Source organism: Vulpes vulpes, chromosome 13 (assembly GCF_048418805.1).
Source record: "Vulpes vulpes isolate BD-2025 chromosome 13, VulVul3, whole genome shotgun sequence".
In the NCBI taxonomy this organism is placed as follows: Eukaryota; Metazoa; Chordata; class Mammalia; order Carnivora; family Canidae; genus Vulpes; species Vulpes vulpes.
The window spans coordinates 150045490-150073205 of record NC_132792.1 but is presented as its reverse complement, the minus strand read 5'-3'; the positions used below and the strand labels follow the sequence as shown (position 1 = coordinate 150073205).

General features: G+C 36.8%; 1 protein-coding gene across 2 annotated transcripts in view; it reads right to left on the bottom strand.

The window, feature by feature from the left end:
* The window catches only part of INTS7 (integrator complex subunit 7), an 85538-nt gene that overhangs the window by 31745 nt on the left and 26077 nt on the right, over positions 1-27716 (bottom strand). For both annotated transcript variants that reach the window (XM_025982306.2, XM_072733320.1), the window contains exons 5-12: positions 25764-25810; positions 22405-22604; positions 21791-21913; positions 12032-12149; positions 7939-8073; positions 5115-5212; positions 2355-2594; positions 1065-1202 (exon numbers count right to left, since the gene is read on the bottom strand). In XM_025982306.2, the coding sequence (XP_025838091.1) occupies positions 1065-1202; positions 2355-2594; positions 5115-5212; positions 7939-8073; positions 12032-12149; positions 21791-21913; positions 22405-22604; positions 25764-25810 (1099 nt within the window). The remainder of the gene's footprint in view (positions 1-1064; positions 1203-2354; positions 2595-5114; positions 5213-7938; positions 8074-12031; positions 12150-21790; positions 21914-22404; positions 22605-25763; positions 25811-27716) is intronic.

Here is a 27716-nt window from a genome sequence, read left to right as displayed (position 1 = left end):
ATGAGGTTCTTACATTTGAAGTAGCTGATGAGGCAGCTAAAAGACAAACTCAAACCCTGGATAAGTTTTAACAACCACTCTTCATATTATATAATTCTTTGAGACTCGGGTCTAAGTATTTCGTCAGAGAAAATATGCTGAGCTGCTTTTATGTAACAAAACGCCCTTTAGTTCTTTTCTAGAACAGTTCCAAAAAGAAAATAAATGGAATTAGCTATAACTCAAGACTAGGATTTTAGTTCAAACTACAGAAAGTGCAAACACTTCGTGTATATCATTCTGTATGAGCTCTTCAGTGGGGTGCGGGCGGGTGGGCAACTCCAGCAAGTTCTCAGAAGGGATTACCAGAAGCACTGCATCTGCCTCTGGAAATGACTGGGGGAAGGGAGCTGATGGTTGTGGTGGGGGGATGTGAACGCCACTAAAAAAAGCCTGGGGGCCAGGGATGCTCCACACCCTGCAGTGCCTCGATGCCTGGGGGTGTCCTGCCAAGAGAGCTCCTCCCCGATTTGGGAAACATGCATTACAATATGTAGCATGATGCTTCTCAAATCTTGCTCCTTGGACTTACATCCAAAGGATTTCTAGAGTATCCAAGCTCTATATTTCCTCTCAAACAAAATAAAAATTGGTAGGCTTTTCATATGGTTGAGAAGGGACAGCATACTGCAACCTGCCCCCTGCCCCCATTTCTTAAGAATGACCAGGTGTGGGAAAGAGGGAGGGAAGAAAGAGGAAAGTGTACTGATAACAGAGGACAGAAGTGGTGGGTGGGAGGCAGCTGTGGCTATGAGAGTACAGGGCAAAATGGAGTGGCACTAATAACCTTCAGCCCAGAAGAGCTCATATTTTTGGAATTCCTGTGGAACTTCACCCATAACAACATACATGCCATTCCTATATGAGAAAAGTTAAAAAACTAGGTCCTTTCTAACATCATCTTTCAATTCCATGACTAAAACATACTTCCATATTTATCATCAGTTTGGACTAGGGTTAAGAAGCACACAATCTAAGGTCTGCCATTTTCACCAACCCAGGTCGCAGAGGAGGATAGTACATACCATTCTGGATGCCTGTCTGGCAATTCGGTAAACGGTCCATCCATTGGAGACACTTTCAAGCTGCTGCTTAATTACTGCTTTTACTTCGGCAGATAGTGCTTTCTGACTGGCCACAAAAATCACAGTGGCCAGACTCACCTAACAATGAGCGAGAAGTAAGAGAAATAAGGAAAACATGTAATTCTATCCAATGTCATAGATGACTTTACCCAAAAGGAGAAAAACTAGAGCCCATCAAAATAGAACAAAATCTGTTTTCCTTTGACATTTATTAATTTTCCACTTTGAAATCATTAAGCAACTTACTCCATTGCTCAGAGCATTGTTTAACGACAGCAAATAATTAAAAACAATGCCCATAAACACGAGTAGGTAAATTAAGATATAATCACACAGTAAAATATTATATAGTAGAGAAATGGATAGAGATACACTTATATGTATAGATTTTTCACACAAAATGTGCAAAGATAGAAAATATGCAAAAGATAACATTTATATAAAGTTGAAAATATGTAAAATAATACTGCTTACTACTTAGGATATATACTAAGGTGGTAAATGTATAACATGTATGGGAATGATGAACACCAAATTCAGTGTAGTGGTTACCTCTGGGAGAAGGAAGGTACATAGAGAGGTACAGTTCAATTGGACTGAATACTTTTAAAAGATTTTATTTATTTATTTGAGAGAGAGATACATAGATAGCAACAGAGACAGTAAGAGAAGGCACAAGTGGGGAGGAGAGAGAGAAGCAGACTCTCTGCTGAGCAGGGAACCTGATACGGGACTCGATACCAGGATGCTATGATCCCGAACCCAAGCCAAAGGCAGATACTTAACTGACTGAGCCTTGTCGCCTGAAGAAAGCAGTTTTAGATACGAACTAAACAGACCTTTGTAAATCAAAAATGGAAATAGTCAAAAATTCTATTCTGACTTCAGCATATTGATATCTTACATATTACTTTAATCTTTTTAAAAAAAGATTTATTTATTTATCTGAGAAAGCACGAGAGGGAGCAGGGGGAGGAAGAGAGGGAGAAGCAGAGAATCAAGCAGATTCTCCACTGAGCATGGAGCCTGACACAGGGCTCAATCTGCAGGACCCTGAGATCATGACCTGAGCTGAAATCAAGAGTCAGGTGCTTAACTGACTGAGCCACCCAGGTGGCCCAATTAGTTTAATCTTTTTAAGTAAGGTCAAACAGTAACACTGACTTCCTCAAGTAATTCCCACTAGACCAGATCTAGTCATCCCCAGCAGGTTAAAAAGGGGCTCTTTACCAGAAGTTCTTGTTGTTTGTCTGTGGCTGATCGCCCGATCACCTTATAGAGCTCCATGAGGTCCCCAAGCATGCCATCACCCAGCACTGGCAGCTGCATGGCAATGGCCGCCAGGCAATGGCACATGAGGATACGCGCTGTATCCTGAGCGCTGTGCAGTTGGGTCAACAGGGTCTCAACCACTGATTGGCTAAGATGAGGCCTGCCCTTGGCCAACTTCACCATACAATTTAGAGCAATCTGCATATCAAAGAGAAAATGGCTCAGTTACAAGTTGAAGGTATTAACTGAAGCTTTAAAGAAAGAACTTTGTACAAGTTATCAGAAAAAGGTTTTCTGTAGGCATAACGTTTTTCTTTGTAAGAAACACATGACATGCTGAATCTTATTATTAAGATCTACAAATGCTCCGTGTTTAAAATGAAAAGTAAGATTGTATATTCACCAGTCATTTTAACCCAAGACTATTAAAAAAAAAAAAAAAAGACATGGGGAGAAAATCACAATGCTAAAGAGGCAAAATGGGTCTCATCATACTGCACTTTGATTACTTTTCAAAAATTGCTTCTCAAGTATGGTTTGTAAACCTACCTAGCTAGCATTGCCCAGGATGCTAATAAAAACACAGATTCCTGGCCCTACCTATCCCAAAACTTAATGGATTAATTTGTTTTTTAGTATTTGGGTTAGTGAGAGTTTGAAGTTCAAAAAAGGTGTCCTAGTGACTCTTAAGCACATACAAGTGGGGAAGAGGCTTCTAATTTTCTCTCTTATTTCTCACCTGAAATCCAAAAAACAACTGGCTTTACAACTTCCACTCAGGCCAGTTAATGGCATCGACTAATATTCCAGCCACCAGAACCAGAACCAGAAGTCTCTCACTCTTACATAGCCAACTGATTGCTATATCTTGTCATTTCCACTTTTGTCCAATCTTCAATATCCACTTCCTTTCCATTCTCTCTACCACAACATAAATCTTTCCCTAATTCCTATCTCTTAAAAAGATGGACCCCTTAACCCATTTTTCACACCACAGCCATGTAGCTTTCAGTATGAGGTAGGCAGACACAACGTCTTCAGAAAGTGACAGATGCAGAGCTGAAGATCAGCTAGGTATCTTTCAACAAGCTATTTTATCTTTCTGAGCCTTAAATTCCTCATGAGTATTAAAGAGGAAAAATTTCACTAGATGAGATTTTTGTAAAGAAGGAAAGAAATGTATATACAAATTGTAAACAAGTTTGGCATATAATAGACACACTGAAATAACAAGAATTACAAAGAAGGTCACAGCAGGTCTATTTAAAATTTTAGTATCTCCTCACTACCTACAGAATCAAGACAAAATTCCTTGGTATGGTATTTGATATTCTCCTTGAGAGAGCTGCAAACTATTTTTCCAATCTTATATTATGTCAGCCACAGTCGTTTATTCACCATTCTTCCAACTAACAAGTACATTTCTGTTTTCATGCCTTTTATAACAGTGGTTCTTGGGTTCCAATGATCTTTCCTTAATACTGAAATTCTACCCCTCTTTCAAGGCTTAATTCACATGACATCTACTTGTTCAAGTCTTCCCTAACATCCTGAGTTGAAATGAATCATTCAACTCTGTCCTCTCATTAGAACTGTACTTTTGCTTGTTACTACCAGGGAACTTCGTGCATTCTGCTTGCTATTATATATATATATTATAGTCCCTTAGATAAGTGTCTGTATCCTCTAGATGGGGAACTTCTCTAACAAAGGGACCCTTCATGACCATCTATTTATGTCCCATTGTGCTGAGGCCAGTGTTTCATTGACACCTACATTTGGTGGGAAAATGATTTGGTTTGTATTCTTTCTCTCTCTCTCTTTTAAACTTTTAAATAAATGTACTGTGGTTCCAAAGGGATTCTGCGGATGAATCACTTGCCAAACGCATATTGCCTATTTCCCTCCCCAACTCTTATCAGCTTTTCTTTAATGATAGTAGTATCTTTATTGTTCATCACTACGACATCAAACCTTTCCTTAACATGCTAAACTAAGTTATGACTTCCTTCAAATCACACCTTAGACAAGCTATCATTCTTATAATCTTTGTTGTCTACCTATTAGCTTTTTACTTCTATTAACCCCACTTTTCTTAATTTTGCACATCAACGAATTATATTTCATATTTCATTCCAATAAGAGTAGTTTCATTTCACATTTTTAAAATCTTAAATATCGCTAGTATCTTAAGTATAATAAATAATATAATAATAGATCTTAAATACTTCTTATCAGTGTCACCTCAGATTATAAACTTCCTAAAGTCTAGGAGCTCTCCTTATTTAACTTTGCTTTATATTGTCTAGGCCCTTCATATGTATTTACTACAACTTAATAAACACTGTCAACTGATGACAAAATAGGTCAAAGCTCAGATTTTGACTTTGTCTATCCTTTGGAATAATAATGGTCAATGTGATAGTTTTGAAAGTGAAGATCAAGCAAATGTTTGTTTGAACTGGAGTTGACAAACTACTGCCCTTTTGGCCAACTCCTGCCTGGTTTTGTAAATAGTTTTACTGCCACATCCCACTGCCTTGTCCCCCCTTCCTCACACTATGACTGTTTCATTCTACAAGTGTAGAATCCAGTAGTTATGACAAACAGTATTTAGCCTACAAAACTTTATTTACTCTCTGATCCTTTACAGAGATTGCCAATCCCTGGCTGAGGTAATAAAAACAGGCATTATATTAAAATAAGTGATATTTTCACCTTTAAAGTGGCTTGAGCACCTGGACTATCATCTTGACTACAAAGTACCAGAAGGGATTCCAGGCCAAAGACAGCATCTTGTTCCAGTGCCAAAAGGTCTAGAGGAAAAACACTAAGTTTTACAGTGGTCAAGTAGAGAAGATTAAACACACACATACACACACACACACACACTTAGAAGAAAAAAAACACTGAGGAATTGAAGATATAAGAAACAGCTAACCTTCCTGAAAAAATACATGTGCCATTACTTCTGAAATGTAAAGGCTATCTTTGGGCTTCTATTTTTCCACTACTTTACTGATGATTATAAAAAAATATATACATTTTATCAAACTAAAAGGCTTTTGTATGGCAAAGGAAACCATCTACAAAACAAAAATGAGAGAAAATATTTGCAAGTCATGTATTTGATAAGGGGTTAGTACCCAAAATATATAAAGAACTCATATGACTCAACAGCAAAAAACAAACCATTCAATTAAAAACTGGGCAGAGGACGTGAAGAGGCATTTTTCTGAAGAAGACATCCAGATGGCCAATAGGTACATGAAAAGATGCTCAACATCCCCAATCATCAGGGAAATGCAAATCAAAATAACCAGGAGATATCACCTCACACCTGTCAGAATGGCCATTATCAAAAAGACAAGAAATAACAAGCTGGTGAGGATGTGGAGAAAAGGGGCCCTGTGCACTGTTGGTGGGAGCACAGACTGATACAGCTGCTGTGGAAGACAGTGGGAGGCTTCTCAGAAAGCTAAAAATAGAACTACTAGATGATCCAGCAACTCCACTTCTGGGTATTTATCCAAAGAAAATGAAAATACTAACTCAAAAAGACATCTGCACCCCCATGTTCATTACAGCGTTATTTACAATAGCCAAGATATGGAAATAACCTAAGAGTCCACCAGTGGATGAAAGGATAAAGAAAATGTGGTAATGATACACGGTGGATTATTATTCAGCCATAAAAAGAAAGAAAGCCTGCCATTTGAGACAAATGGATCAATCTTGAAGGCATTAAGTGAAATAAGTTAGATAGAAGAAGAAAAATACCTTATGACTTCACTTGCATGTGGAATCTAAAACAAACAAGCAAACAAAAACTGAGCTCATAGGTACAGAGAACAGACTGGTGATTGCCAGAGAGAGGTGGTGGGCAAAATGGGAGAAGGGGGTTGAAGGGTGCAAACTTCCAGTTATAAAATGAGTAAGTCATGGGATGTAATGTACAGCATGGTGGGTACAGTTAATAATACTATATTGTATATTTGAAAGTTAAGAGAGCAGATCTTAAAAGTTTTCATCACAAGAAAAAAAATTTATAACTATTTATGGTGACTGATATTAACCAGACTGTGGTGATCATTTCACAATATATACAAATATCAAATCATTATGTTGTACACTGAAACTAGTATTTTAAAAAAAGATATATATATATATATATATATATATATATATATATATATATATATACCTATGTTAAATCAAGAGTTAAAGTCACAAAGGTATAAATAAAGATAACTGAAAGTGTCACCAGCTTAGCTGAGGAAAATACTATGAACAGCAAACCATATAGTTTGCTAACTAGACATAAATCTTCCTAACTAGACATAAATCTTTAATCTTCTTAACTAGACATAAACTATACTTGTCTATTTTCACCTACAGTGTAACTTTCTAATAAAAACTGAAACCCTTCTAGGAAGTAATGAAGACCCCATATAATCTTATTAATGTTTTAAGTCAGACCACAAAGAACAAACCCCTTAAGATGTCTCATGTAATAGCAGTACTATAAGCATTATTCCACTACCTTAGAGCTAAAGTTTCTCTAGAAGTTCTAGAAAATTCTGAATACATCAGTCATCCATATTGAAGTTAATATATATGAGCTTTGAGAACACAGTTTTCTGTGTTACATGGTAGAAAATACTCATTACTGTTATCAAAAATAAAACAGGTTTAAATATTCAAATAAGAATCGACATTTAAGGAGCAATTTTAAAGAAACGTCACCTAAGTTAGTGTAGGGCTTGACAGTGTTAAGTCTAGTGAGGGTCAGGGCGCTAGAAAAAAATAGGTACTAGGAATGAGCAGTGCTGATGTCTAGCGGGGATAAGATCTCGACTTATAAAGATAAAATAAAGATAAAAATAAACACTGAAACAGAAGAGAGGTCCAAAGTGCATTTGTTTTTGAACACCAGCTTGAACTTATTCAAACCTTCAGGTCAAAGATATTAGAAATACAGTAAAATATAAGCATTATTTTCTATTCACATTCTAAGTTATGCATATCAGTTTAATGCTTTAAATACCTAGAGACAAATTCTAGGCAAATTTAATTCATATTACTCTGTTAACACATTTGCCCCTAGGTGAAACTATTTGTTATCTAAGCCCCTTGATAACTTAAGGGATCTTTTCCTCAATTTTCCAGGTTTTTGTACAGGTGAACAAACTGTCATACCACAGGACAGTGATGGGCAGTCATAAGCAATCCCTATCCACAGCACCATGCATGCAAAATTAAGCCCTGGGGAAGAAATGGGCAATGCTCCAATGAAACCTTTCAATTTCACAATCCCAATTCCAAGGTCCTCATATATGTTTTTTTTATTTTTCATAGGATTAAGTAGTATTGAGAAAACTTGCTCTAAGACCTCAGGGGGCAACCAGTAGATAAAAGCATATGTGCCAAGAATAAGGGATTAAAAAACCAAACACACACACACACACACACACACACACACACACACACACAATTGCACTCAAACATCAATCCAAAAGCTTCCAGTCCTAATCAAACTTACCTTTTTCTTGACAAGAGACCGTTATATTAGTTAGGACTCGTACTCCATGAGCTGCAATGCCCCTGTTATTATGGTAACAGCACTCTTGGGCTAATCTGACCAAGTCAGAGGATCTGGGGGAGGAACCCACATTTCCTAAACAAAAAAGAGAGAAGTAGCACAGACTTAATTCATTTATAAAGTCCAAAAGCAGTTCAGCATATAGGTTCGTTGTTCTCATTTTCAAGAGCAAAATCTCTACTCCATCTACTTCTACTCCGTCATCAACATAAACCATCATTTCTGTTTCTCTTGTCAAGGAACTTAGAATAGGTATATCTTGATAGTCTATAATGATTAAAACCTAATATAGGACTTTCCCACAAAAATATTAATTTAAAAATAAGGAACACAGCAAAAGCCAAAACAACTAAAGATTGTATCTTGGGAGTGCAAATGGATTATTAAAATGGAGGTCAATTTTAGGCTTATCAGATAAACCTTACCTTCTTTCAGGAGAGGAAAGAAAAAGAGAAACAAAAATTTTAAGTTTGCTCTTCCCACCTCAATGGGTGGCATATAGTTATATTGCAAAAGGTTTACACAGAATCCATGATTTTAAAACTGGAAAGGATTATGGAATCACATGATTCAATACCCTATTTTTACAGAAGAAACTGAAACCCAAAGATTTTAAGCATCTTGTCCCTGAGATCACAAAATTTGTTATTTATGCCTTACCTCTGTGCTTTATAACTTAAGTTCTATGCTATAAATTGCAGCAACTTTTAAAATTCACACTTGAAATTCTGTAATGTAAGGTTTGCATTATGTATATTTTTATTTATAGTAGAAAAACACTCAGGTGTGAGCGAACGTAAAGATCAGCAGATTAAAGCTTTTCAGCTTTTTAGCAGAGTCTCTTGTTCCTGCCTTCCTTTTTCTATTCTTGCTTATTTTTTCACGATTCCTATCACCTTCAACCTTGCCTCTCATGCTAAGAGTGATCGTATTTTTTGAGGTTGAAGGAGACATGATTACTAATTACAAAGCATAAACCAAGACCATCCCAGGTGATGGAGGACATATGTTGCCTTACTGATTTCCAGTTTAACATAAAAGTACCAGCTCAGGTAAACCCTCAGTGTTGTTAAAATAGGCAAAATATTAGAAAAGTTTTTTCAAGACTATGGAACTTGTATTTCTTCCATTCTTTGTCTTACCCACGTGACTGGGACAATACAGACTCATTTATAGATGTATAAGCATGTTTTGTAACTTGCATTTTTCCTATGAAGACTCATCATAGAAAACTTGGGAGAAAATCAGAAAAAATTCAAAATTTAAAAACTCACACACAATCACGATATGGAGATAGTGACCAATATTCTGCCTTTAAAATATATTTTGGGCAGCCCTGGGGGCCCAGCGGTTTGATGCCACCTTCAGCCCAGGGTGTGGTCCTGGAGACCTGGGATCCAGTCCCATGTCAGGCTCCCTGCATGGAGCCTGCTTCTCCCTCTGCCTGTGCCTCTGCCTCTCTCTCTCTCTGTCTGTCATGAATAAATAAATAAATAAAATCTTTTAAAAAATATATAATATTTTGCAGCATTTTTCTATGTTAACTGTTTTAGGGACAAAACTATTTTTTAATTTAATTTTCATTTATTTAAAAATTATTTACTCAGATAAATTCATCTGATTCAAAAGGTCCAACAAATAGTAGAAAAAGGTAGGTCAGTGAGTAAAGACTTTCACCCAATGTTCTAGAGTCTATACATTTACAAGCATCATATTTCTTGATTTCTTTTTCCTTTTTCCACAGTTTTGCATCTTGCTTTAAATACTATATCAGGGCAGCCCTGATGGCCCAGAGGTTTGGCGCTGCCTTCAGCCCAGGGTATGATCCTGGAGACCCAGGATTGAGTCCTAAATCGGGCTTCCTGCATGGAGCCTGCTTCTCCCTCTGCCTGTGTCTCTGCCTCTCTCTCTCTCTCTCGTGTCTCTCATGAATAAATAAAATCTTAAAAAAAAATACTATATCATGGATATTATTCCATATTTTCTCTTTAATAAGTTATATTGACTTTTATCGCAGTTGTGTATTATAATTTCTTTAATGAGTTCCCTATTGATGGATTTTTTTTATGCTATTACATCCCTGCTGATGGACAATGTTTTGCTTGCTATTACATATTATGATGCTATTAATAACCTTCCACATCTGCCATTTCTCAAATGTGTGAATGTAGAATCAATTCCTAGAAGGGAATTTCTGGGTCATTTATAGTTTTGATGAGTATTTCCAAATCACCTATGCAGACATTTATTTGATAGTTCACAACCGCTCCAGCAGATTTGCTCTGGCTGTTGAGACATTAAAAAACATGTGCAAGTAAATGACTATGCAGTGCTTTTTGTGCTGGTGGCTTGCCTTCTTTTGGCTGCTGCCAACCCTGGGAACCTGATGTCAACAAGGCTAAGCTAGCCTGCTGAGTCACATGCAGGAGAATTAAGGTGCTCTGCTGAAAGCCTTTCAACCTCCAGCCAGTGAATGAGGCCCTCTTAGACCGTCCAGAATGGTCAAGGTTCCAGATGATTGCAATCTTATGAGTAAAAGCCCATGTGAGACTGGGAGAAGCATTCAGCCGAGGTCAGTCAAAACTGCTGATATGCAGAATCAGAGCAAATACAATTGTGATGGTTTTGAGCCACTAAGTTTTGAGGTGATTTATTACATAGCAGTAGGTAACTGACATAGAAATACCTCACAGAATCACCAGAAAGACTAGAAAACTAAGCTCAGAAAATGGACAGGAAAAAGGCCAGGCTAGAGACCAGCCAAGATTGCAGCCCAAACCAGGCACAGAATCAGTTGAGTGAAGATATTACCACCATTCATACTGATTCCTCGATGGCACAGCTTACACTGCTGCCAAAGGTACGGTGACAGAGCAAATGCCCACTGCTAGGTAGACCCTGGAAACCGGGCATGGCCGAGGTCACTGCTGTGGGGCTAGAATGGATTCTCCTGCTTCCCTACTACTTCTTGTTACTGGCTCCCAATTCAGCCTGTGCTATGAAATCATCAGCTGAGTCCAGGTCACATGTGTGCACCCGAGCTGGCAGGAAGGTTGGCAAAGAGAGTACCAGGCCTTTTCATCTTCCTATCAAGACTTATTTTTTTTTTTTAAGATTTTATTCATTTATTCACAGAGGCAGAGAGAGAGAGAGAGAGAGAGAGAGAGAGAGGCAGGCAGAGACACAGGCAGAGGGAGAAGCAGGCTCCATGTCAGGAGCCCGATGTAGGACTTGATCCCAGGTCTCCAGGATCATGCCCTGGACTGAGGCGGCACTAAACCGCTGAGCCACCCGGGCTGCCCCCTAGCAAGACTTCTCTATATGGCAGGGAATTCCCTTTACCTGGTAAGTTCATAGGCTGTGAAGCCATAAAAAGAACAAATGGACACTGCAGTTCTTTAACTAACTCAATTCAAATTAACTGACTAAAAAACAGGAAGCAATATAGATCCCACAAAATCTGCATTAAAACAAAACAAAACAAAACAAAACACTTTTAGCCATTAAGTCTGTTAGATAGCAAACTCCTCAATGGGCATTAATAAAGGCATTTTGAAGTTAAACCATCTAGAATAGGCAACTGGGAAAGCATTATTGAACTGGGGTAAAGTTTTATTTTAATCATTTTCCAGAGGGATAACATATACCTAAAAGAAGGTACATGACATTTGCTTCTAAAATTCACCACCTTTTGGCCTTTAAAATGTACTTCAATCCAAAGGGCACATTGAGTCAGAGACATACAAAAGCAAACGAGCTCTGTTAGGGATCCTCAAAAATATGATTTCACCCACACAGAATTCAAAATGGGGCAAATCTATAAAAAACAAATCCTTGAATTATGATCAGGGATGCAAAATGTTATGTCCACAGGCATTAGTGAAGAAATCATTTTCAAATAAAATCACCAGCATACAGTACATAAGACCGAAACCATTCTGGATTCTCAGGCTTGAAAGAAACCACCTGCATCATTAACATGAGCAAAGGGATGAGCACATTATCCATCTGTCCTCTCCTTTCTTCTCCTTACCAGAAGCTATGCTGAAGTAATGTTTGATGGCAATGGTCCCTGACAGTGTGGAAAGGACAGACAGCATTCCAAGTTTCAGGCTGTCGTAAGGAGTCTGGAGGGCACATTCACAGAGTGCCTGCGATACAGAAAAGAAGGGAACACAGAAGTTGAAATACCTTCAAACTGGTGAATTGTTTTAAATGTTCTAGCTTTTAGAAAAATGTTATCTTTTTGCCCATGATAACAAACTTAAGTCAAACTGTTGCAGCCAAGAGGAGCATCAGGAGACATATTAGCTGAACACAATGCCATTTCCTAGAGGGGACCCTATACCAGAAAAAGGACACTAAGTAAAAATGAAAGCAACCAGAACCAAAAATGAGCTTTCGTTAATAATAATGATGTACCAATGTCGGCTTATTAATTTTAACACATGTGCTGGACTAAAGTTAAAGACCAACAATTCAGGAAAATTAAATGGGAAAATTAAATGGGAAAAAAATTAAAATGGGAAAAGAAAAAGTAAAAAGATAACTGACAAGCCTGAGGAAAATGTTCATATCATATAAGGTCAATAAAGGCCCAATCATCTTAATATATAAAAACTTCTTACCAGTATACAGGCAAACAACCCAATAGAAAAATGAGTTCATAGACAAAATTTATACAAATGTCTTTTAAAAATAAGATGCTAAACCTCACTCATTATTTTGAAAAATTTTAAAGATTTTTTTCAGCAGATTGGAGAAGATTAAAGTTTAATAAGACATACTACTGAAAACAGTGTGGGGCAACAGTTGCTCTCACATTGCCAATAGAGAAATAAAATGGTATAAACTTCATTAATGGGTAATTGACATTGAATATAGAAACTTTAATTATATGTATCATAGGACCCAAGAACTTCTTTTTTAGAAATGTATGCTCACAATGATGTTTTGTTTTTATTTTTTTTATAAACTAGTCAAGGTAGCCATGTAATAGTAACAGTCAAAGTACTGGAAACAACTCTACTGTCTATGGTGGGACTGGAAATATAAAGGGAGTACCATATAGCTGGTGAAAGAATGCAGATCTAAGTATTAATGACAGAGGTTCTCCAAGATGTACTGTTAAGTGATAAAAGGTTCAGAACATGCATATACTGCATTTTCATTTTCATACAGTAAAAAGGACATACACATGCTTATGTATGGATGACAAAATTTGGAAGGATATGTAAGAAATTAGTAAAACTGACCACCTCTGCAGGGGAGAGCTGAGGGAAGAGATAACTTACAAGACAGACTTACTTTCACTCATTGTGCACCCTGAACTCTGCATTTTTAATCATGTGTATGTGTACTTTTACAACCGAAAGAAAAACCTAGTTAATAACAAAATCAGCAGCAGCAGCAGCAGCAGCAAATAATCATGAAAGCAATGGAAATGGACTTGGAAGACTGTGATCGAGATGAAGCAAACAAGAAGTGTGGCGGTTAGGCCAGAATATGGAGTATTTATTTGTGGCCTAGGAGGAGATATCTCCAAAAGGGATGAAGGCTAAAACAGAGAAACACTCAGAAGATCAGGCCAGATTAAAGATGGCCCTGAAAGTTAGGCAGAGTAATTTAAGCTTAATGGGAAAGGAAATAGTAAGTCACTGGAGAGGAATAATGTTAATGAAAGATTTAGAGAAGATTATTCTGGCAATGATAAACAGGTGAGAGCCAAAAAGCCTGGGGCAGAAATCCAGGTGGTGGTGATAGATGATGGCCTGAACTACAGCTTGAGAGTAGGAATGGAGAGTGGAGGGTGAATACAATAACGTTACAGGGAATAAATCAACAAGAAGGATTCAATGATTACTAAAAAATTTCAAATCTGATGACCAGAGAATATTGGTTCCATTTATGAAGACTGAGAATTTATGAAGATAAGCTAATTTCTGAGGAAGGACAGAAACAGGAAGAGATATGAAATCCAAGAAGAAACATCTACCAGGCATTTGAAATTTGACATGTAACAGATTTTTAACCCCAAGTCTTGCATCAGAATTCTGGCTCTGCCACTTAACATCTCCGTGATCTGTGCCAATTACTGAAATCTTTGAGTCTCAACTTCTTTGTCTGTAAAATGGGGGTAAAGACGTATACAGAATTGTTTTCTTTCTTTTTTAAAAATATTTATTTATTTTAGAGAGAGAGAGAATGTGTGTGAAGAGGAAGGGGGAAGATAAATCTCAAGCAGACTCCCTGTTAAGTGTGGAGCCTGACTGTGGCTCAAGTCCATGACCCAGGAGATCATGATCTGAGCCAAAATCACAAGCTGGATGCTTAACTGACTAAGCCACCCAGGCATCCTGTAGAATTGTTTTCATATAAAACATCTCTGGAAAAACATATTAGAAATTAGACATTGGTTGCCACTGGGCAAATGATTGGATGGCAGAAGACTTAAGTGGGAAATACCTTATGATATATATCCTTTTGCAATTTTTGAATTCTGACACATGAACATACTAGCATAAAAAATTTTAAATAAAATATAAGTGGGGGTGACATTTATTGTCTGTAATAATAAGAAGCTCCTGAGACGCAAAGCTCTACAAGCTACTATGCAGGAGAGCAGTTCAGAAACTCAGGGAGAAGGACTAAATCACTGGAGAATGAATGCCCACACTGATGTGAGGGACACTGTCAGAATAGCAGAGAAGAATGGGAGGAAGCACTGAGACTCAACTGAGCTCAATGACACAATTCTGAAGAAAAGGGGGCAGTGCAGAAACCAGAGAGGATACAGGGTTTTTCTGAGAGTGGGAAAAATGAATGAGGACAATTCAATGCAAAGAAGCCAAGAGAAGGGGTAAAGCTGACAGTGCCAAATACACTAAAAGGAAAGATGACAAAGGCAGACAAGCCTCCAGATTTAGCATTAAGAACACTAGTGACATTTCAAGTGCCTAAGCAAAAGTGATAGGAAACAGATCTAAAGGCAGGTGTATTAAAGAAAGAGTGAAGGATAAAGAAATAAAAGCAGGCATAGATACTGTTTTTGAAGTACAAAAGAAAGCAGTTTTTAAAAAATGATTGTGTTTAAATAATACCATAGTCTTTTCTACTTATTCAAACACTTAAGCCATTTCCATTTATCTATGTCTTACTGCCTAAATTGTCCTACCTTATGCTCTTAATTAGTTTAGGCTTAGAAATAAAATCCTCAGCCAAATAGCCCCAGAAGTTAAGGACTATTTACTGATTTAACTTTGAATAATTAAGAAACATTTAACCTTTTGGGATAATCAAGAAGGTGTACACAAGGCATTTATGATAATGGTATTAATAATTTTTATTTTTTAATTTTTTTGTATTAATAATTTTTTAAAAAGCAGAAAGAATTTCACCATTTAAAAAATTGAGATGGGTTTATACTATATGTTGGCAAATTGAACTTCAATACAAAAGTAAATTAAAAAAATTTTTTTAAATTTGAGAAAAATGTTAGAATAATTTTTGATAAAGTTATTTATGTTATCTTCTAATTTCTGTCACTCAGTACCACATTGCGTACCTAAAATGCTCTCAGTAAATACATACTGATTTCAAGGTTCATTGATTCAAATCAGTTAGCTTAACAGAGCACATCACAAAGTTCCCCAGAGATGGCATGTCAATCCTATTTCAGTGATGAAATCTGGCTCATTTCTGTTCCAAGGACATGACCTATTACAAAACTGTCTTACCAGGTCCATTTTTCATACTGACAAAAAGGAAAAAAATCTAACTCTTCAAAACAGCCCCCTCTCTCCCTTACTTCCATGGTCATCTTTACTGATTGGTTTGAATTTGTCTCTCTAGGCTGGCTTACCTCACTGCTCAACTGAAGCTCTGTCCTGAATTACTGTTTTCTAGGTCAGTTCCTAACTAGGGGCTTCTCCTCTACCCTAGAATGGGACCAGCCACCAGGGATGTGCTCCAGAAAAGCACAGCAAAAAGCTTATAAGCTTTAACATACAGAAAAATGTTATGTTTAAAAGTACTCTGTCAGAGACATAACCCCTCTAAATTTTCTATATTTCCATTGTATCAACCCATAAAGAAAAAGATGATTAAAAGAACTAATTCTCAGGCTTAACTTGTCATTCCTCCTCATATTAGGTAAAGTACAAATCAGAACTCTCAGGAGATATAAAGCCAAACATAAAATAGTCTTTGAAAATATTCAGAACAAATAATCTTTCACTTTGTAACAGAACTGCTTAGCAGAGAGCCTGACATGCAGAGCTCCATCTCAGGACCCTGAGATTAGGACCGGAACCCAAGGCAGATGCTTAACCGACTGAGCCATCCAGGTGCCCTCATCAGTTTAGTTCTTTTGTAGTTAAGACTGTTTCTTGGTTTGCCTCTCCCTTTTTTCCCCATATGATCATTTGTTTTGTTTCTTAAATTCTACACGAGTGAAATCATACGATATCTTTCTCTGACTTCTGCTGTAAAACAGAACTCCTTCAAAAACACTTTCTATATTTATTGTCTCTGATATTTCTCCTGTTTTTCCAATCAGTCTTGTACCCACAATACTCCAATAAAACTGTTCTCATGCAGATCATCAACTACTTCATTCTGCTAAATGCAAAGGCAAATTATCAGTTCTCATCTCTTGGAGAATACAAATACAGTGCAGTATCTCCCATGGTGGACTGCAGCGTTCGTCCTATAAAACAGTACTATCTTGGCTTCTCTCCTACCTCACTGGCTGCTTATCAGGCTGCTTTGCTGGTTCTTATTTCATCATTCCCCGAATCTTCTCATTTATTCTCTCTCCTTAAGTGACTCATCCAGTCTCATGACTTTAAATACCATCTATGAACTAATGAGACTCTCATATTTACAACTTCATTTAGATCTGTTCTTTAAACTCCAACTCCTTGATATCTCCACTTGGATGTCTGATACCATAAACTTTATTTGACCAAAACTGAACTCTTGATCTTTAAGAAATAAGCCTCCTACAGTCTTACCCATTCCAAGTAAATCTGTTGAAGCCAAAAACCTTGAGTCATCCTTTGTCTTATACTCTACAAATAATTTGTCAGTAAATCTGTCAGACTTGCCTTTAAAACGTATCCAGAATATTAGCACTTCTCCCTGCTAACTTCACTGTTCCGCTGGGTTCAGATAACCATAGTATTTTCTAATTGGAATATTTATAATCACCTCCTAAATGTTTTTCCTTGCTTCTGCCCTTGTGTCCCTACAATCTAGTCTCAATACATCTAAGCCAGAGAGAATCTTTTGGAACAAGTAGGCTAATGTTCTCGGCCCCCCAACCCCCAACCTCTGGTAACCATCACTTTACTCTCTGTTTTCATAAGTTTGGCCTTTTTAGATCCCACAAATAAGTGATATCATACCGTATTTGTCTTTCTTTGTCTGACTTGGGATGGAGGGAGTGGGGGATAGGACGGATGTTGTTTAAGGGTACGAACTTAAAAACAGTAAGTCCTAGAGATCTAATGTATAGTATTATAGTGAATATGGACAACAATATTGTATGATAATCATCAAACATGCTAAGTCTCTAGAACTTAATTATTCCAACCATTAAAATTAAGAAATGATAATTCTGTAATGCGATGGGATGCTAATTATCACAAAAATGGCAATCATAGTACAATATATGTGTATCATATCAACATGCTGTACACCTTAAATTTATACAATGTTATATACCAAATATATTTCAATTAAGAAATAATAATGGCCTGTACTAAAGAACAGGACACAAAGGCCCTAAATGATCTGCTACCCACTTCATTCATCTTACAGCATCTCCAACTCTTCTCCTCTTTGTAATCACACTGAACTCATTCTCATCAATGCTTTCACCTCAGGAAAGCATTTCTTGCTATTCTTTCTGCTGGTAATGCTCTTGCCCCATGAAGTTGGTGGTCCCTCCTTTAGGTCCTTGCTTAAGTGTCAACTTCTTAGTGACAGCTCCCCAGACCACCCTGTGTAAAACTGCAGCTTCCATCTTCCTCACTCACTAATCCTCTTCCTTGACTTTTTCTCCATAGCATATATTACTACCTGGCCTCTCTACCAAACCTTCTCTAGAGAACTTCTTCAGAAAATTCCCACACATACTTTTCCAAGGAAAATGAGTAGCTCAAGGTGAAAAAACAGACAAGTATATAAGGAAAAAGGGTACTATAAAAGAGGGCCAATAGAAATCAGGAGCAGAGATACCTTTGAAAAGACTTTACATAAGCTGGAGAGATAAATATTGAACTAAAACAGGAGAAATTATTCACAACACAACACAAAGAGATAAAGAGATGGAAAAAGGAATAGAAGGAACATGGGGGATTCATAGAAGAGCTAACATATATTTAAGTGGAGATCCAGGAGGAAAAGCAGTATCTGGAAAAGTTATGGCTGAAAACTTCCCAGAACTGTTGAAAAGCACCATTCTTATGATTCAAGAAAATCAATAGTCCAGGCAGTTTAAATAGAAGAAATCTATAATCAGACTGTTCATAGTGCAGAACATCAAATTAGAGAAAAATTTTAAAGCAGGAAAAAAAATTCCTTCAAAAGAGTACTGCTATTCTCAGCAGCAATAATGGAAATCAGTAGACAGTAGACAGCAGAATGCTATTCTCAATGTGCTGGGCATTCTACTCCCAGAGAGAGTGTCTTTCAAGGTTGAGGGCAAAATGAAGACATTTTCAGACAAACAAATACTGGGAGAGCTTACCACCACAGATCCTCACCAGAGGACTTTCCAAAGGCAGAAGAAAAAGTATCCCAAAGAGAAAGCCTGAGATGCAAGAAGACCAAAGACAGTGGAACGTCCAAATGGTCAATGAATTTATAAAATAACAAAATTATTCGATACAAGAGGATTAAGACACATGATAACAATATATAAGAGTTTAGAAGGATATAAATGAAAAGTGTATCTTAAGGTCTTTGCACCAGAATTAACACAGGACATAACTAAAACGTAAAGATGCATTAAAGAAACGCTGGAAGTAAAACAATGATAATCTTTTTGTTTTAAAGATTTTATTTATTTATTTGGGAGAGAAGGAGAGAGCGAGAACCCATGAGGGAGGGGAGGAAGAGAGAGAGAAGCAGACTCCCCACTGAGCAGAGAGTCTGATTCAGGGTTCGATTCCAGGACCCTGTGAGACAAAGGCAGATGCTTAACTGCCATCCAGGCAACCTTAAAACAATGATAATCTATCATATAGACACATCCAGGAAAAAGCTGAAGTAGCTATAATAACATCAGACAAAATAGAAGGCAAAAGATGCAGTATAGATAACTAGAGAAATGAAAAGATATAGCATATTCATGCATTAAAAGACAACATCGTAAAAATATCAATTTCTTACAAATCGATCTTCCCAAATGATGGAATCCCAATGAAATTATCAACTTTTTTTTCGACTTTTTTTTTTGTGTGTGTGAAATTTGATCCGTTACTTCCAAAATTTATGTAGGATATCAGTGGCTAATAAATTACAAGTATCCAGAATATACAAAGAATGATTATAAATCAACAGAAAAATAACCAAGTCTTGAATAGCCATGTCACAAAAGAGGAAATCCAAATGGTCAATAAACACATTAAAAGGATGTTCAACTTCAGTAATCAAGGAATTAGAAATTAAAATGACAACTTCTAAACTGGTAAAAAATGTAATCTAAGGATGTGAATCAGTGGGCACTCTCTACTGGGAATGTAAATTGGTTCAATCACTTTGGAACACAGTTTGACATTACCCGGTAAAGGTGAAGATATACATATTCTGTAAGTCAGCAATTTCACTCTCAAGTATATAAAGAAACTCCTGCATATTAAGTGTCAAGAGATAAACTGAAGAATGTTCATAGCAGCATTGGTTGCAAGAGCCCCATGTTGAAAATAACCCATCAAGAGCAAGTAAACTGGTCCATTCCATATAACGAATACTACATAGCACTTAAAGGAAAAAAAACCTCATGCAACCACATGTATGAGTCTCATCAGTATAATGTTAAGCACAATAAATAAAAACAAATAGTAAGCATTATTTTTTAGGGAAGCATATATAGGTAAATAAATAAAGAGCGAAGAAATGATCATCACAAAAGTGAAAACAAAAGTTTCCTTTGGGCTGGCTTTATGGTTCTAATCAAGGAGGACTGTACTAGGAAGGTGGCAAGGTTATGTGAGCCTGCAGAGTTCTGTTTCTAGCTGGATGGTGGCTAGAAAACATTGTTTTCTTTTACAATTATTTAAGCTATTAAATATTTATTTTATATACTTTTTTGTATATGTGGTCTATCATACAATAAGGAAAAAAATGAGAAGGGATGATACAGTGCTTTCCCTGGGTTTCGTTTCCTCTGGTAGCTGAGTACATTCTCTTCTTGGAAAGACAGTATTATTTAGTAGAAAATGCATTACAGGAGAGAGCTCTCTTAATTAAAATCTTAATTAAGTCCTCTTAGGAAGTTCTCTTAAGCATATTAAGTCTCTCTGAACCCTAATTTGTTCATCTACTAAATGCAAATACTAACAACTGCCCTTATCTCTAGGGATATTTGTGACTATCAATCACAATATACTGAAATGTGTTTAGAAAATGGCAAATAAAAAACCAATTAACACAGAAGCTTAGTTTCATAAACTGAAATTCAAAGGTTTTTGTTGCACTGTAGCTATGATGACACGAAGAGATAGTAAAATCCATGAAAATAAAGGTCAAATTCTAAGAATCTTCCATTTCACTTTAAATGGCATTTTAAAAAAATGGTACATCTGTTAACAGTAGTGAATAAACAAATAGGGCTCCATTTTGAGAAAAATATAAAACATTAAATTAACCTAAGAAATGCTATAAAAGATGCCACATTAGTAAGAGCCTAGATATTGGGCAGCCCCAGTGGCCCAGCGGTTTAGTGCCGCCTTCAGCCCAGGGTGTGATCCTGGAAACCCGGGATCGAGTCCCACGTCGGGTTCCCTGCATGGAGCCTGCTTCTCCCTCTGCCTGTGTCTCTGCCTCTCTCTCTCTCTGTGTCTCTCATGAATAAATAAAGTCTTTAAAAAAAAAAAAAGAACCTAGAGATTGAGACCTGCTCTTATATTTACAAAAGAAAACTTAGGAATGTCCTTCCTTTCCATGAAAAGGAAAAATATGGGATCCCTGGGTGGCGCAGCGGTTTGGCGCCTGCCTTTGGCCCAGGGCGCGATCCTGGAGACCCGGGATCGAATCCCACGTCGGGCTCCCGGTACATGGAGCCTGTTTCTCCCTCTGCCTGTATCCTGCCCCTCTCTCTCTCTCTGTGACTATCATAAGTAAATTAAAAAAAAAAAAAATTTTTTTTAAAAAAAAAAAGAAAGAAAGAAAAGGAAAAATATACTTTGCTGAGTTATGCTTCCAGGACCTTCTCCCTAATAAATCACAGTCAGTATCAACTGTTCTCCCAAAAGTGAGTAAAGGAGACAAGCATTAAATAAATGATTTCACTGGGCTTCTCAAACAGCCTTAATGCTGTTACAGGAAAATTCACAAGAAATTGAGAGGCAAGTCTAACTCACTAACAAATTGAAACATGAAAGGATGAAAGTTTTATGTATTTACTTTGCCACTTAAAATAACATCTATCACAAATATCAACAATTCCCCTAAATTTTTTTTCATAAAGAATGAAAAGATGACAAAGATGATAAAAATGTAAAAACTTTTTACAATGATATATTACTTTTCTATATAAAATACTAATGTTCAAAGTTCTACATACCTGAATGTTTTCCCTGCTCCAAGTGTGTGGTGTTTTATTGGCAAGTAATTTCAGATCTTGAATAGCAAGTCTCTTTACTGCTTTCCTAGGATCATTCTTCAAATATTGCAATAGAAGCTGAATCTATGAAAGAAGTACGTCATTTGTGAACAATACTGCCACTGAAATTACCATTAGGGATGTATAGTTCAGTGAAACTTTTAGATGTGATACAGAACTCACCTCCAATTACAGCCCTATCACTTATTAGTTATGTGTCCATGTTTGGGCCACCTTCTTGTATGCATAAAAATATACTAACCCTTAGCTTGTAAGGTTCTAGTGTAGGACCTGGCTTTGAATACTGAATTCTTTCTTTTCTCTCTTGGCCAACCCCACACTCTGCCATGTACCCTTCAACTCCACCTCATTTTCTTAAAAGGCTCCTAAGAATTAAGACTGTGAATACAGGAAAAAAAAAAAAAAAAGCCAGCAAAAGGGAATGAAAGTGATCTTTATCAGAGAAGAGGACCTTAATATTATCAAAACTGTGAGTTACTTTTTTTAAATTAATTTATACTTAATATGAAAGTTTACTGAACAAAAGGCAGTTAAAAAAAGAAAATTGAAATTACCTGCTTAGGCGTATCAACCAAAGATGAAGCGGCAAGCAGCGTAAAGGTGTGCAAAGAAACAATCACCATTTTGGTGGAGGGATAGGATGTGACCAGCTGCTGTAAAAGCTGACGTGCACTGGATGCCAGGATGGCGTCATGATGCATGTGCTGGAGGATGGGGATTAACTTCAGTTTCAAGTCTACTGGTGTGGCTAAACCTGGACACAAAAGGAATAGTCAGGGAAAGATACCAGACTGTCATCCTTGATAGTATTTCACATTCAGAAGTGATACAATTAACATGACCATTTAAAAATCAAATAGTATACCAATGTTATGTTTAAGACATTAAAGATAATCGTACTAGAGCTAATCCAATTAGGTTCAGTAGTTTTGTTTTGTTTTTTTTTTCCAAAAGCACCTATCTTAACATTGGTTTTTTGGTGACTATAAAACTATAAGCTGACAGAAGAAAATGCCTTTAAAAGGCACACTAGAAAGCAAAGTCATATTTGCTGTCTATACCTTCCTACAGCGTGCTAGAAAGATATACAAATATAGATATATAGGTACACATACACCTATGTACACACACATGCAATGGCTACAATTTAGTTATATTTACAATTTTAATTATTTCCTTCAACACTAAGTCAAGATCTAGGATGTAACTAGATTGTATGTGGACGGGTTCTTAAGTTTTTTGAACTCTGTGTAGCAATGCCTTTTTTTTTTTTTTTTTAATTGCCTACAGAGTTGGAACTTCATGAGGATTAACTCCAATGCATCTTTTGCTGTCAACACTGGAGCTACACAATAAAATATTTTCTTCAACAGCATGGCTTTGTGATGATAGAGAACAAAAAAAACTGTCAATCATAATTTACTGCATACATGCCAAAAGCTAATTTATACTCTGCAGACCACTGTTTTGCCATTGTGAAGTAACTGTTAGTGTGAATATATGAGAACGTTTCAACATCCAGTGGTGGCTTACGTCAACAAACTCCCTTGCTATTTGGCCTCCATTTAAGTCTGGCCAAAGCAGAGAGCCCCAGGAGCTGGGAGGGAGAAAAATGAGGTCAGAGTATTGACTCCCTGGTTTTCTCTCTGCAGTCATATATATTATGCTTCAATTAATATTTTGATCCTTAAGGTACCAGATGCATTTGATACTGCTGACCATTCTGTCTTTGAAACTCTCTCCCCCAAAGGCACACTCTTCCTGGTTTTTGTCCTTTCTGGCTATTCCTTCTAACTCTCTTTGTATTTATCTCTTTTATCCACACTTTAATTTCTGGTATTCCTTGGGTTGGTAATAAACCTTCTTCTCACCCTTAGTACCTTCCCTGAGTGAGGTGCTATAATCCCATGGCTTCCATTATTAGCTATATTCATCATAAAACTGCCCCTCTAAAAATTTTTCCTATTTCAGTATATGATTGCTTTATTAATTTAACTCCTCACACCTTGGAGTTTTCTTGATTCTCTTATTTCTCTCACATCCCATATACAAATTTATTACCAAATCTTTTAGGTTATATCTTTAAAATATAACCCAAATGTGACTATGTCATTCTGCTTCCACCACTGTCACACTCATCTACTTCTACCACCATCTCTTGACTGGATTATTGCAAAAGTCTCCTACGTATTCTCCTTACTTAGGCCTTTCCCCATGGCAGATTCTTGTCTCCTATCCCTCTCCTCTTCCTCTGCAAATCTATGCTCAACCCAGCAGTCTGTGGAATTCTTTGTTTATAGACATTTTTATTGGTTTAGGGACACTCAAGAGGTTTTACTTTGCAGAAACACAAGCAACTTAAAATTAAATGTGAGGATACTTTCTTTCTAAAACCCCCCTGCCACGTCCATATCTTGGGCTCCAGTCTTCTTCCACTTTGCCCTCACTCCCACTCCTGTGCTTTTTTCCCCCTTTTTCTCTTTCACCCCCTAGTTCCTGTTCTTCTGCTTTTATTTTTTATAGGTAAAACTTAAGAAACAATAATGAATCTTAGGTGTACAAATTAATAGGTTTCTACATATCAATATACCCAAATAACCATCACCCAGTATACACAATACTCCAGTGCCTTAGAACGCTCACCTCTATATTGTCTATCAACTCCCTTGCTATATGCCCATTTGGGTTTAGCCAGTGAAAAGTCCCAGCAGGGCATGGGAGGCAGAAGAAAGAGGTCAGAGTATTTATTCCCTGGATCCCTCTCTCTGGGGTTACATTAGGTCATATCACACTGAAGGTCATTTTTCAAAGTGGTCCCTTGGATGAGACTCCAGGTTTCTGATAACCACTCCCTCTCTGCACCCTTGGGTACAGGATTACACCATTCCCTACAGTTCACTCTGCCTATACCTTTGTAGTTGTTCTTTCCTTAAACCCTCCTTGGATTATTTTAATTCAAGTATGTCACCTATTTCCTGCTGCGATCCTGCCCGATAGAGCCAGTGTTCAATAAAAACCACTCAGTGAGTGAGTGATGTGTCCTTTTAATGACAGCTTTTTGGCAGTGAGAAAAAAGGACAAAGGAATAAAGGAGAACAGGACAAAGCTTAATCACCATTATCTTGGTTTTCAAGTAATTTTAATGTGCCTCCATTTCCTCCTCTGTAAAATAGACATAATAATATTGCCTGTCAAATCTGCCAAGTCGCACGATTCACAGGAATGCCACTTAGAAATATACAAAGAAGGTGGTGCTCTCCAGAGGTATGCAGGGCTGGAGCCCCAGGGCTCCCTGTAATGAATAGGACAGGAGTAAGTGGGGCCAATACCCATGAAGCCCTGCGTGAAGATAAGAAAGCTAGGGCCTTGAAGGCTATGGTAAAGAATCTGGATATGAGTTTAGTTGCAATTAGAAGACACTGAAGGGCTTTAACGGAGTATGGAGACCCCCAGAGCTTCTAACAGCCCTCTGCTCTTTCAGATCAGTGCACTCTTCCCCTAAATATCTGTATTTCTCACACAAGCATCACTTCATTTGAGGCCTTCCTTGATCAACATATACAAAATATAAAGTGTCCCTTCCACTGTGTGGCGTGGACTCTACCGTGGGGACTCTATCCTGCCTACCTCACTTCTCCATAGCAATGGTTATAGTTTTGTCTGTTGCCATCCCTCTCCCGCTTCTGCCACTAGAATGTAGGTTACATGAGATCAAGGACTCTGTTTTGTTCACAACTATATTCTAAGCACCCAGAAGAGTTCTGGCATTTAGAAGATGTTTAAATAAATATTATTGAATCAATTAGTGAAGGAATGGTGACAAGCATGTAACAGGTACTTAATAAATGTTAAGAGCTGTTATTAATATAAATCCCAGCAAGTCACTTCATTACAGCGAATGAAGCGTACATACCTTGAATCATTTCACTGATTTTGTTACAGATTCCTACAGCAAAATCCCTTTGGGAAGAGAGAACAGCGAAAATTTTAAAACCAAAAAAATTACATTTGCTTAAATTTTCTAAGGCTATAAACAGAACACAATCAACACAGGAGAAACATAAAACTGCAGATCATAACATTCCAAACGTCAAGTACTGGGGGTGGGGTAAGAAATGCAACTGAAACCAAAACTCCCACCAGTAAATGGGCTTATGCCAACACCGTTTCCAAGTGGTATTCAAGGCAAGATGTTCTGATTAATGGGTGTTGTTGCACTCTGCATCACTGAGTGCCACTGTCTAAAAGATTGAAGGTCATTACCTCAGCGCATGATATTTTAGGATATGCTTTTAATTAAGAAAAGCTTTTAACACCATAAACTGATTATATAAGCAATAAAATATATTTTGAATATTCTAAATTTTAGAAAAATAGACTAAGTATGAAGTAGAAAAGCCAAGTAGGAAATATAGGCAGAATCTTACCAAAAGCCAAACTATTTGAAGTTAGCCATGATTTTTTTATATTATATATATGTAAAATGTTTTCCAAGATGCTTTGATTCTGTCCCAATAAAAATACCAGACTGCTGCAAAAGTCATTAGTAATATGAATATTTGGGATAAGACCATTATATTATATGTAAGGAAATATAATACACATAATATGAATCAAGGTTGGCTCGTTTAGCCATTATAAATGATATATAAGATAGGCAATACTTCCCTCTGTAGTTTAGTGGATGTCTACATAAAATATTTCCTGCCATGGAGATATTTGCCATTTTCAATTCATTCTCTCATAGGTAAATAGTGAAGTTTTCTAGAGGCTACATGACATCATCTCTTGACAGCTAACAGAATGTGGAATTGTGCATTCTTTTGTTTCCTAGAGTTTTCTAAGGTAATAGGTTTAGGTTTGGTGTATAATGTTTTCTGAGATTAACTCAGTTCTCAATTCTTCTCCTCTGCTTTTATTATATTTGACTATATCTTTTATTATCTCTATAACCTCATTTTTTAAAAGATTTATTTATTTATTCAAGAGAGACACAGAGAGAGAGAGAGAGAGGCAGAGACACAGGAAGAGAGAGAAGCAGGCTCCTCACAGGGAGCCTGATATGGGACTTGATCCCAGACCCCAGGATCACGACCTGAGCCGAAGGCAGACGCTCATCCCTGAGCCACACAGGCGTCCCGCTCTATAACCTCATTATCACCCGATACATCATTATTTTGAAATCCTTAAGTTTTCCTTATGCTTATAGAGAAACATATCAGGAAGTACACATTGCCATGCTTTGTGATAAAGTTTTGGAAGATTTTTCTAAAATTGTTTGTTTTAGAATTGAACAATATTTTATTCCAAAATAAAATAAAAGTTTATTTGCAAAGTATTTTTTTATAGTTAAAAATGAATCGCTGGCTTGATGAGGTTAGAAGACTCATTTTCTCAACCCATGGCTGTACCATGTAGGTCTAAAGATGCTGAAAAAGATAAAACTGAAATATCAGAAAGTTTTCTAATTAATTCAAGGAAGGAATCTATTCTAAAGAAAAGCAAAACTATAAATTTAAAAAAATGACTTGTTATCCTATTTTTTAAATGTTAATAATTTAATTTATTGTACTTTATGAAATAAAACATTTCAAAAAGTATTACGGTACCATTTAACTTGAGGTTTCATTTTGAGACTAATTATTTAGAATTAAAAAAAAGAAAAGACTGAGTATTTTAAGTGTGCTCTTTAAAAGCAATCTATTGATTTTTAAACTAGAAATAACAACAGGGTAAGTTATCGTAATGCACAGGCTGGAGAAGCGCACATAACAGCTAAGAGACGTGTAGCTGACAATGCTAAATGCCTGGATAAGTCAGAAATCAAGGCACTGCTACTTTTCAACATTAGAATAACTTATCAAAT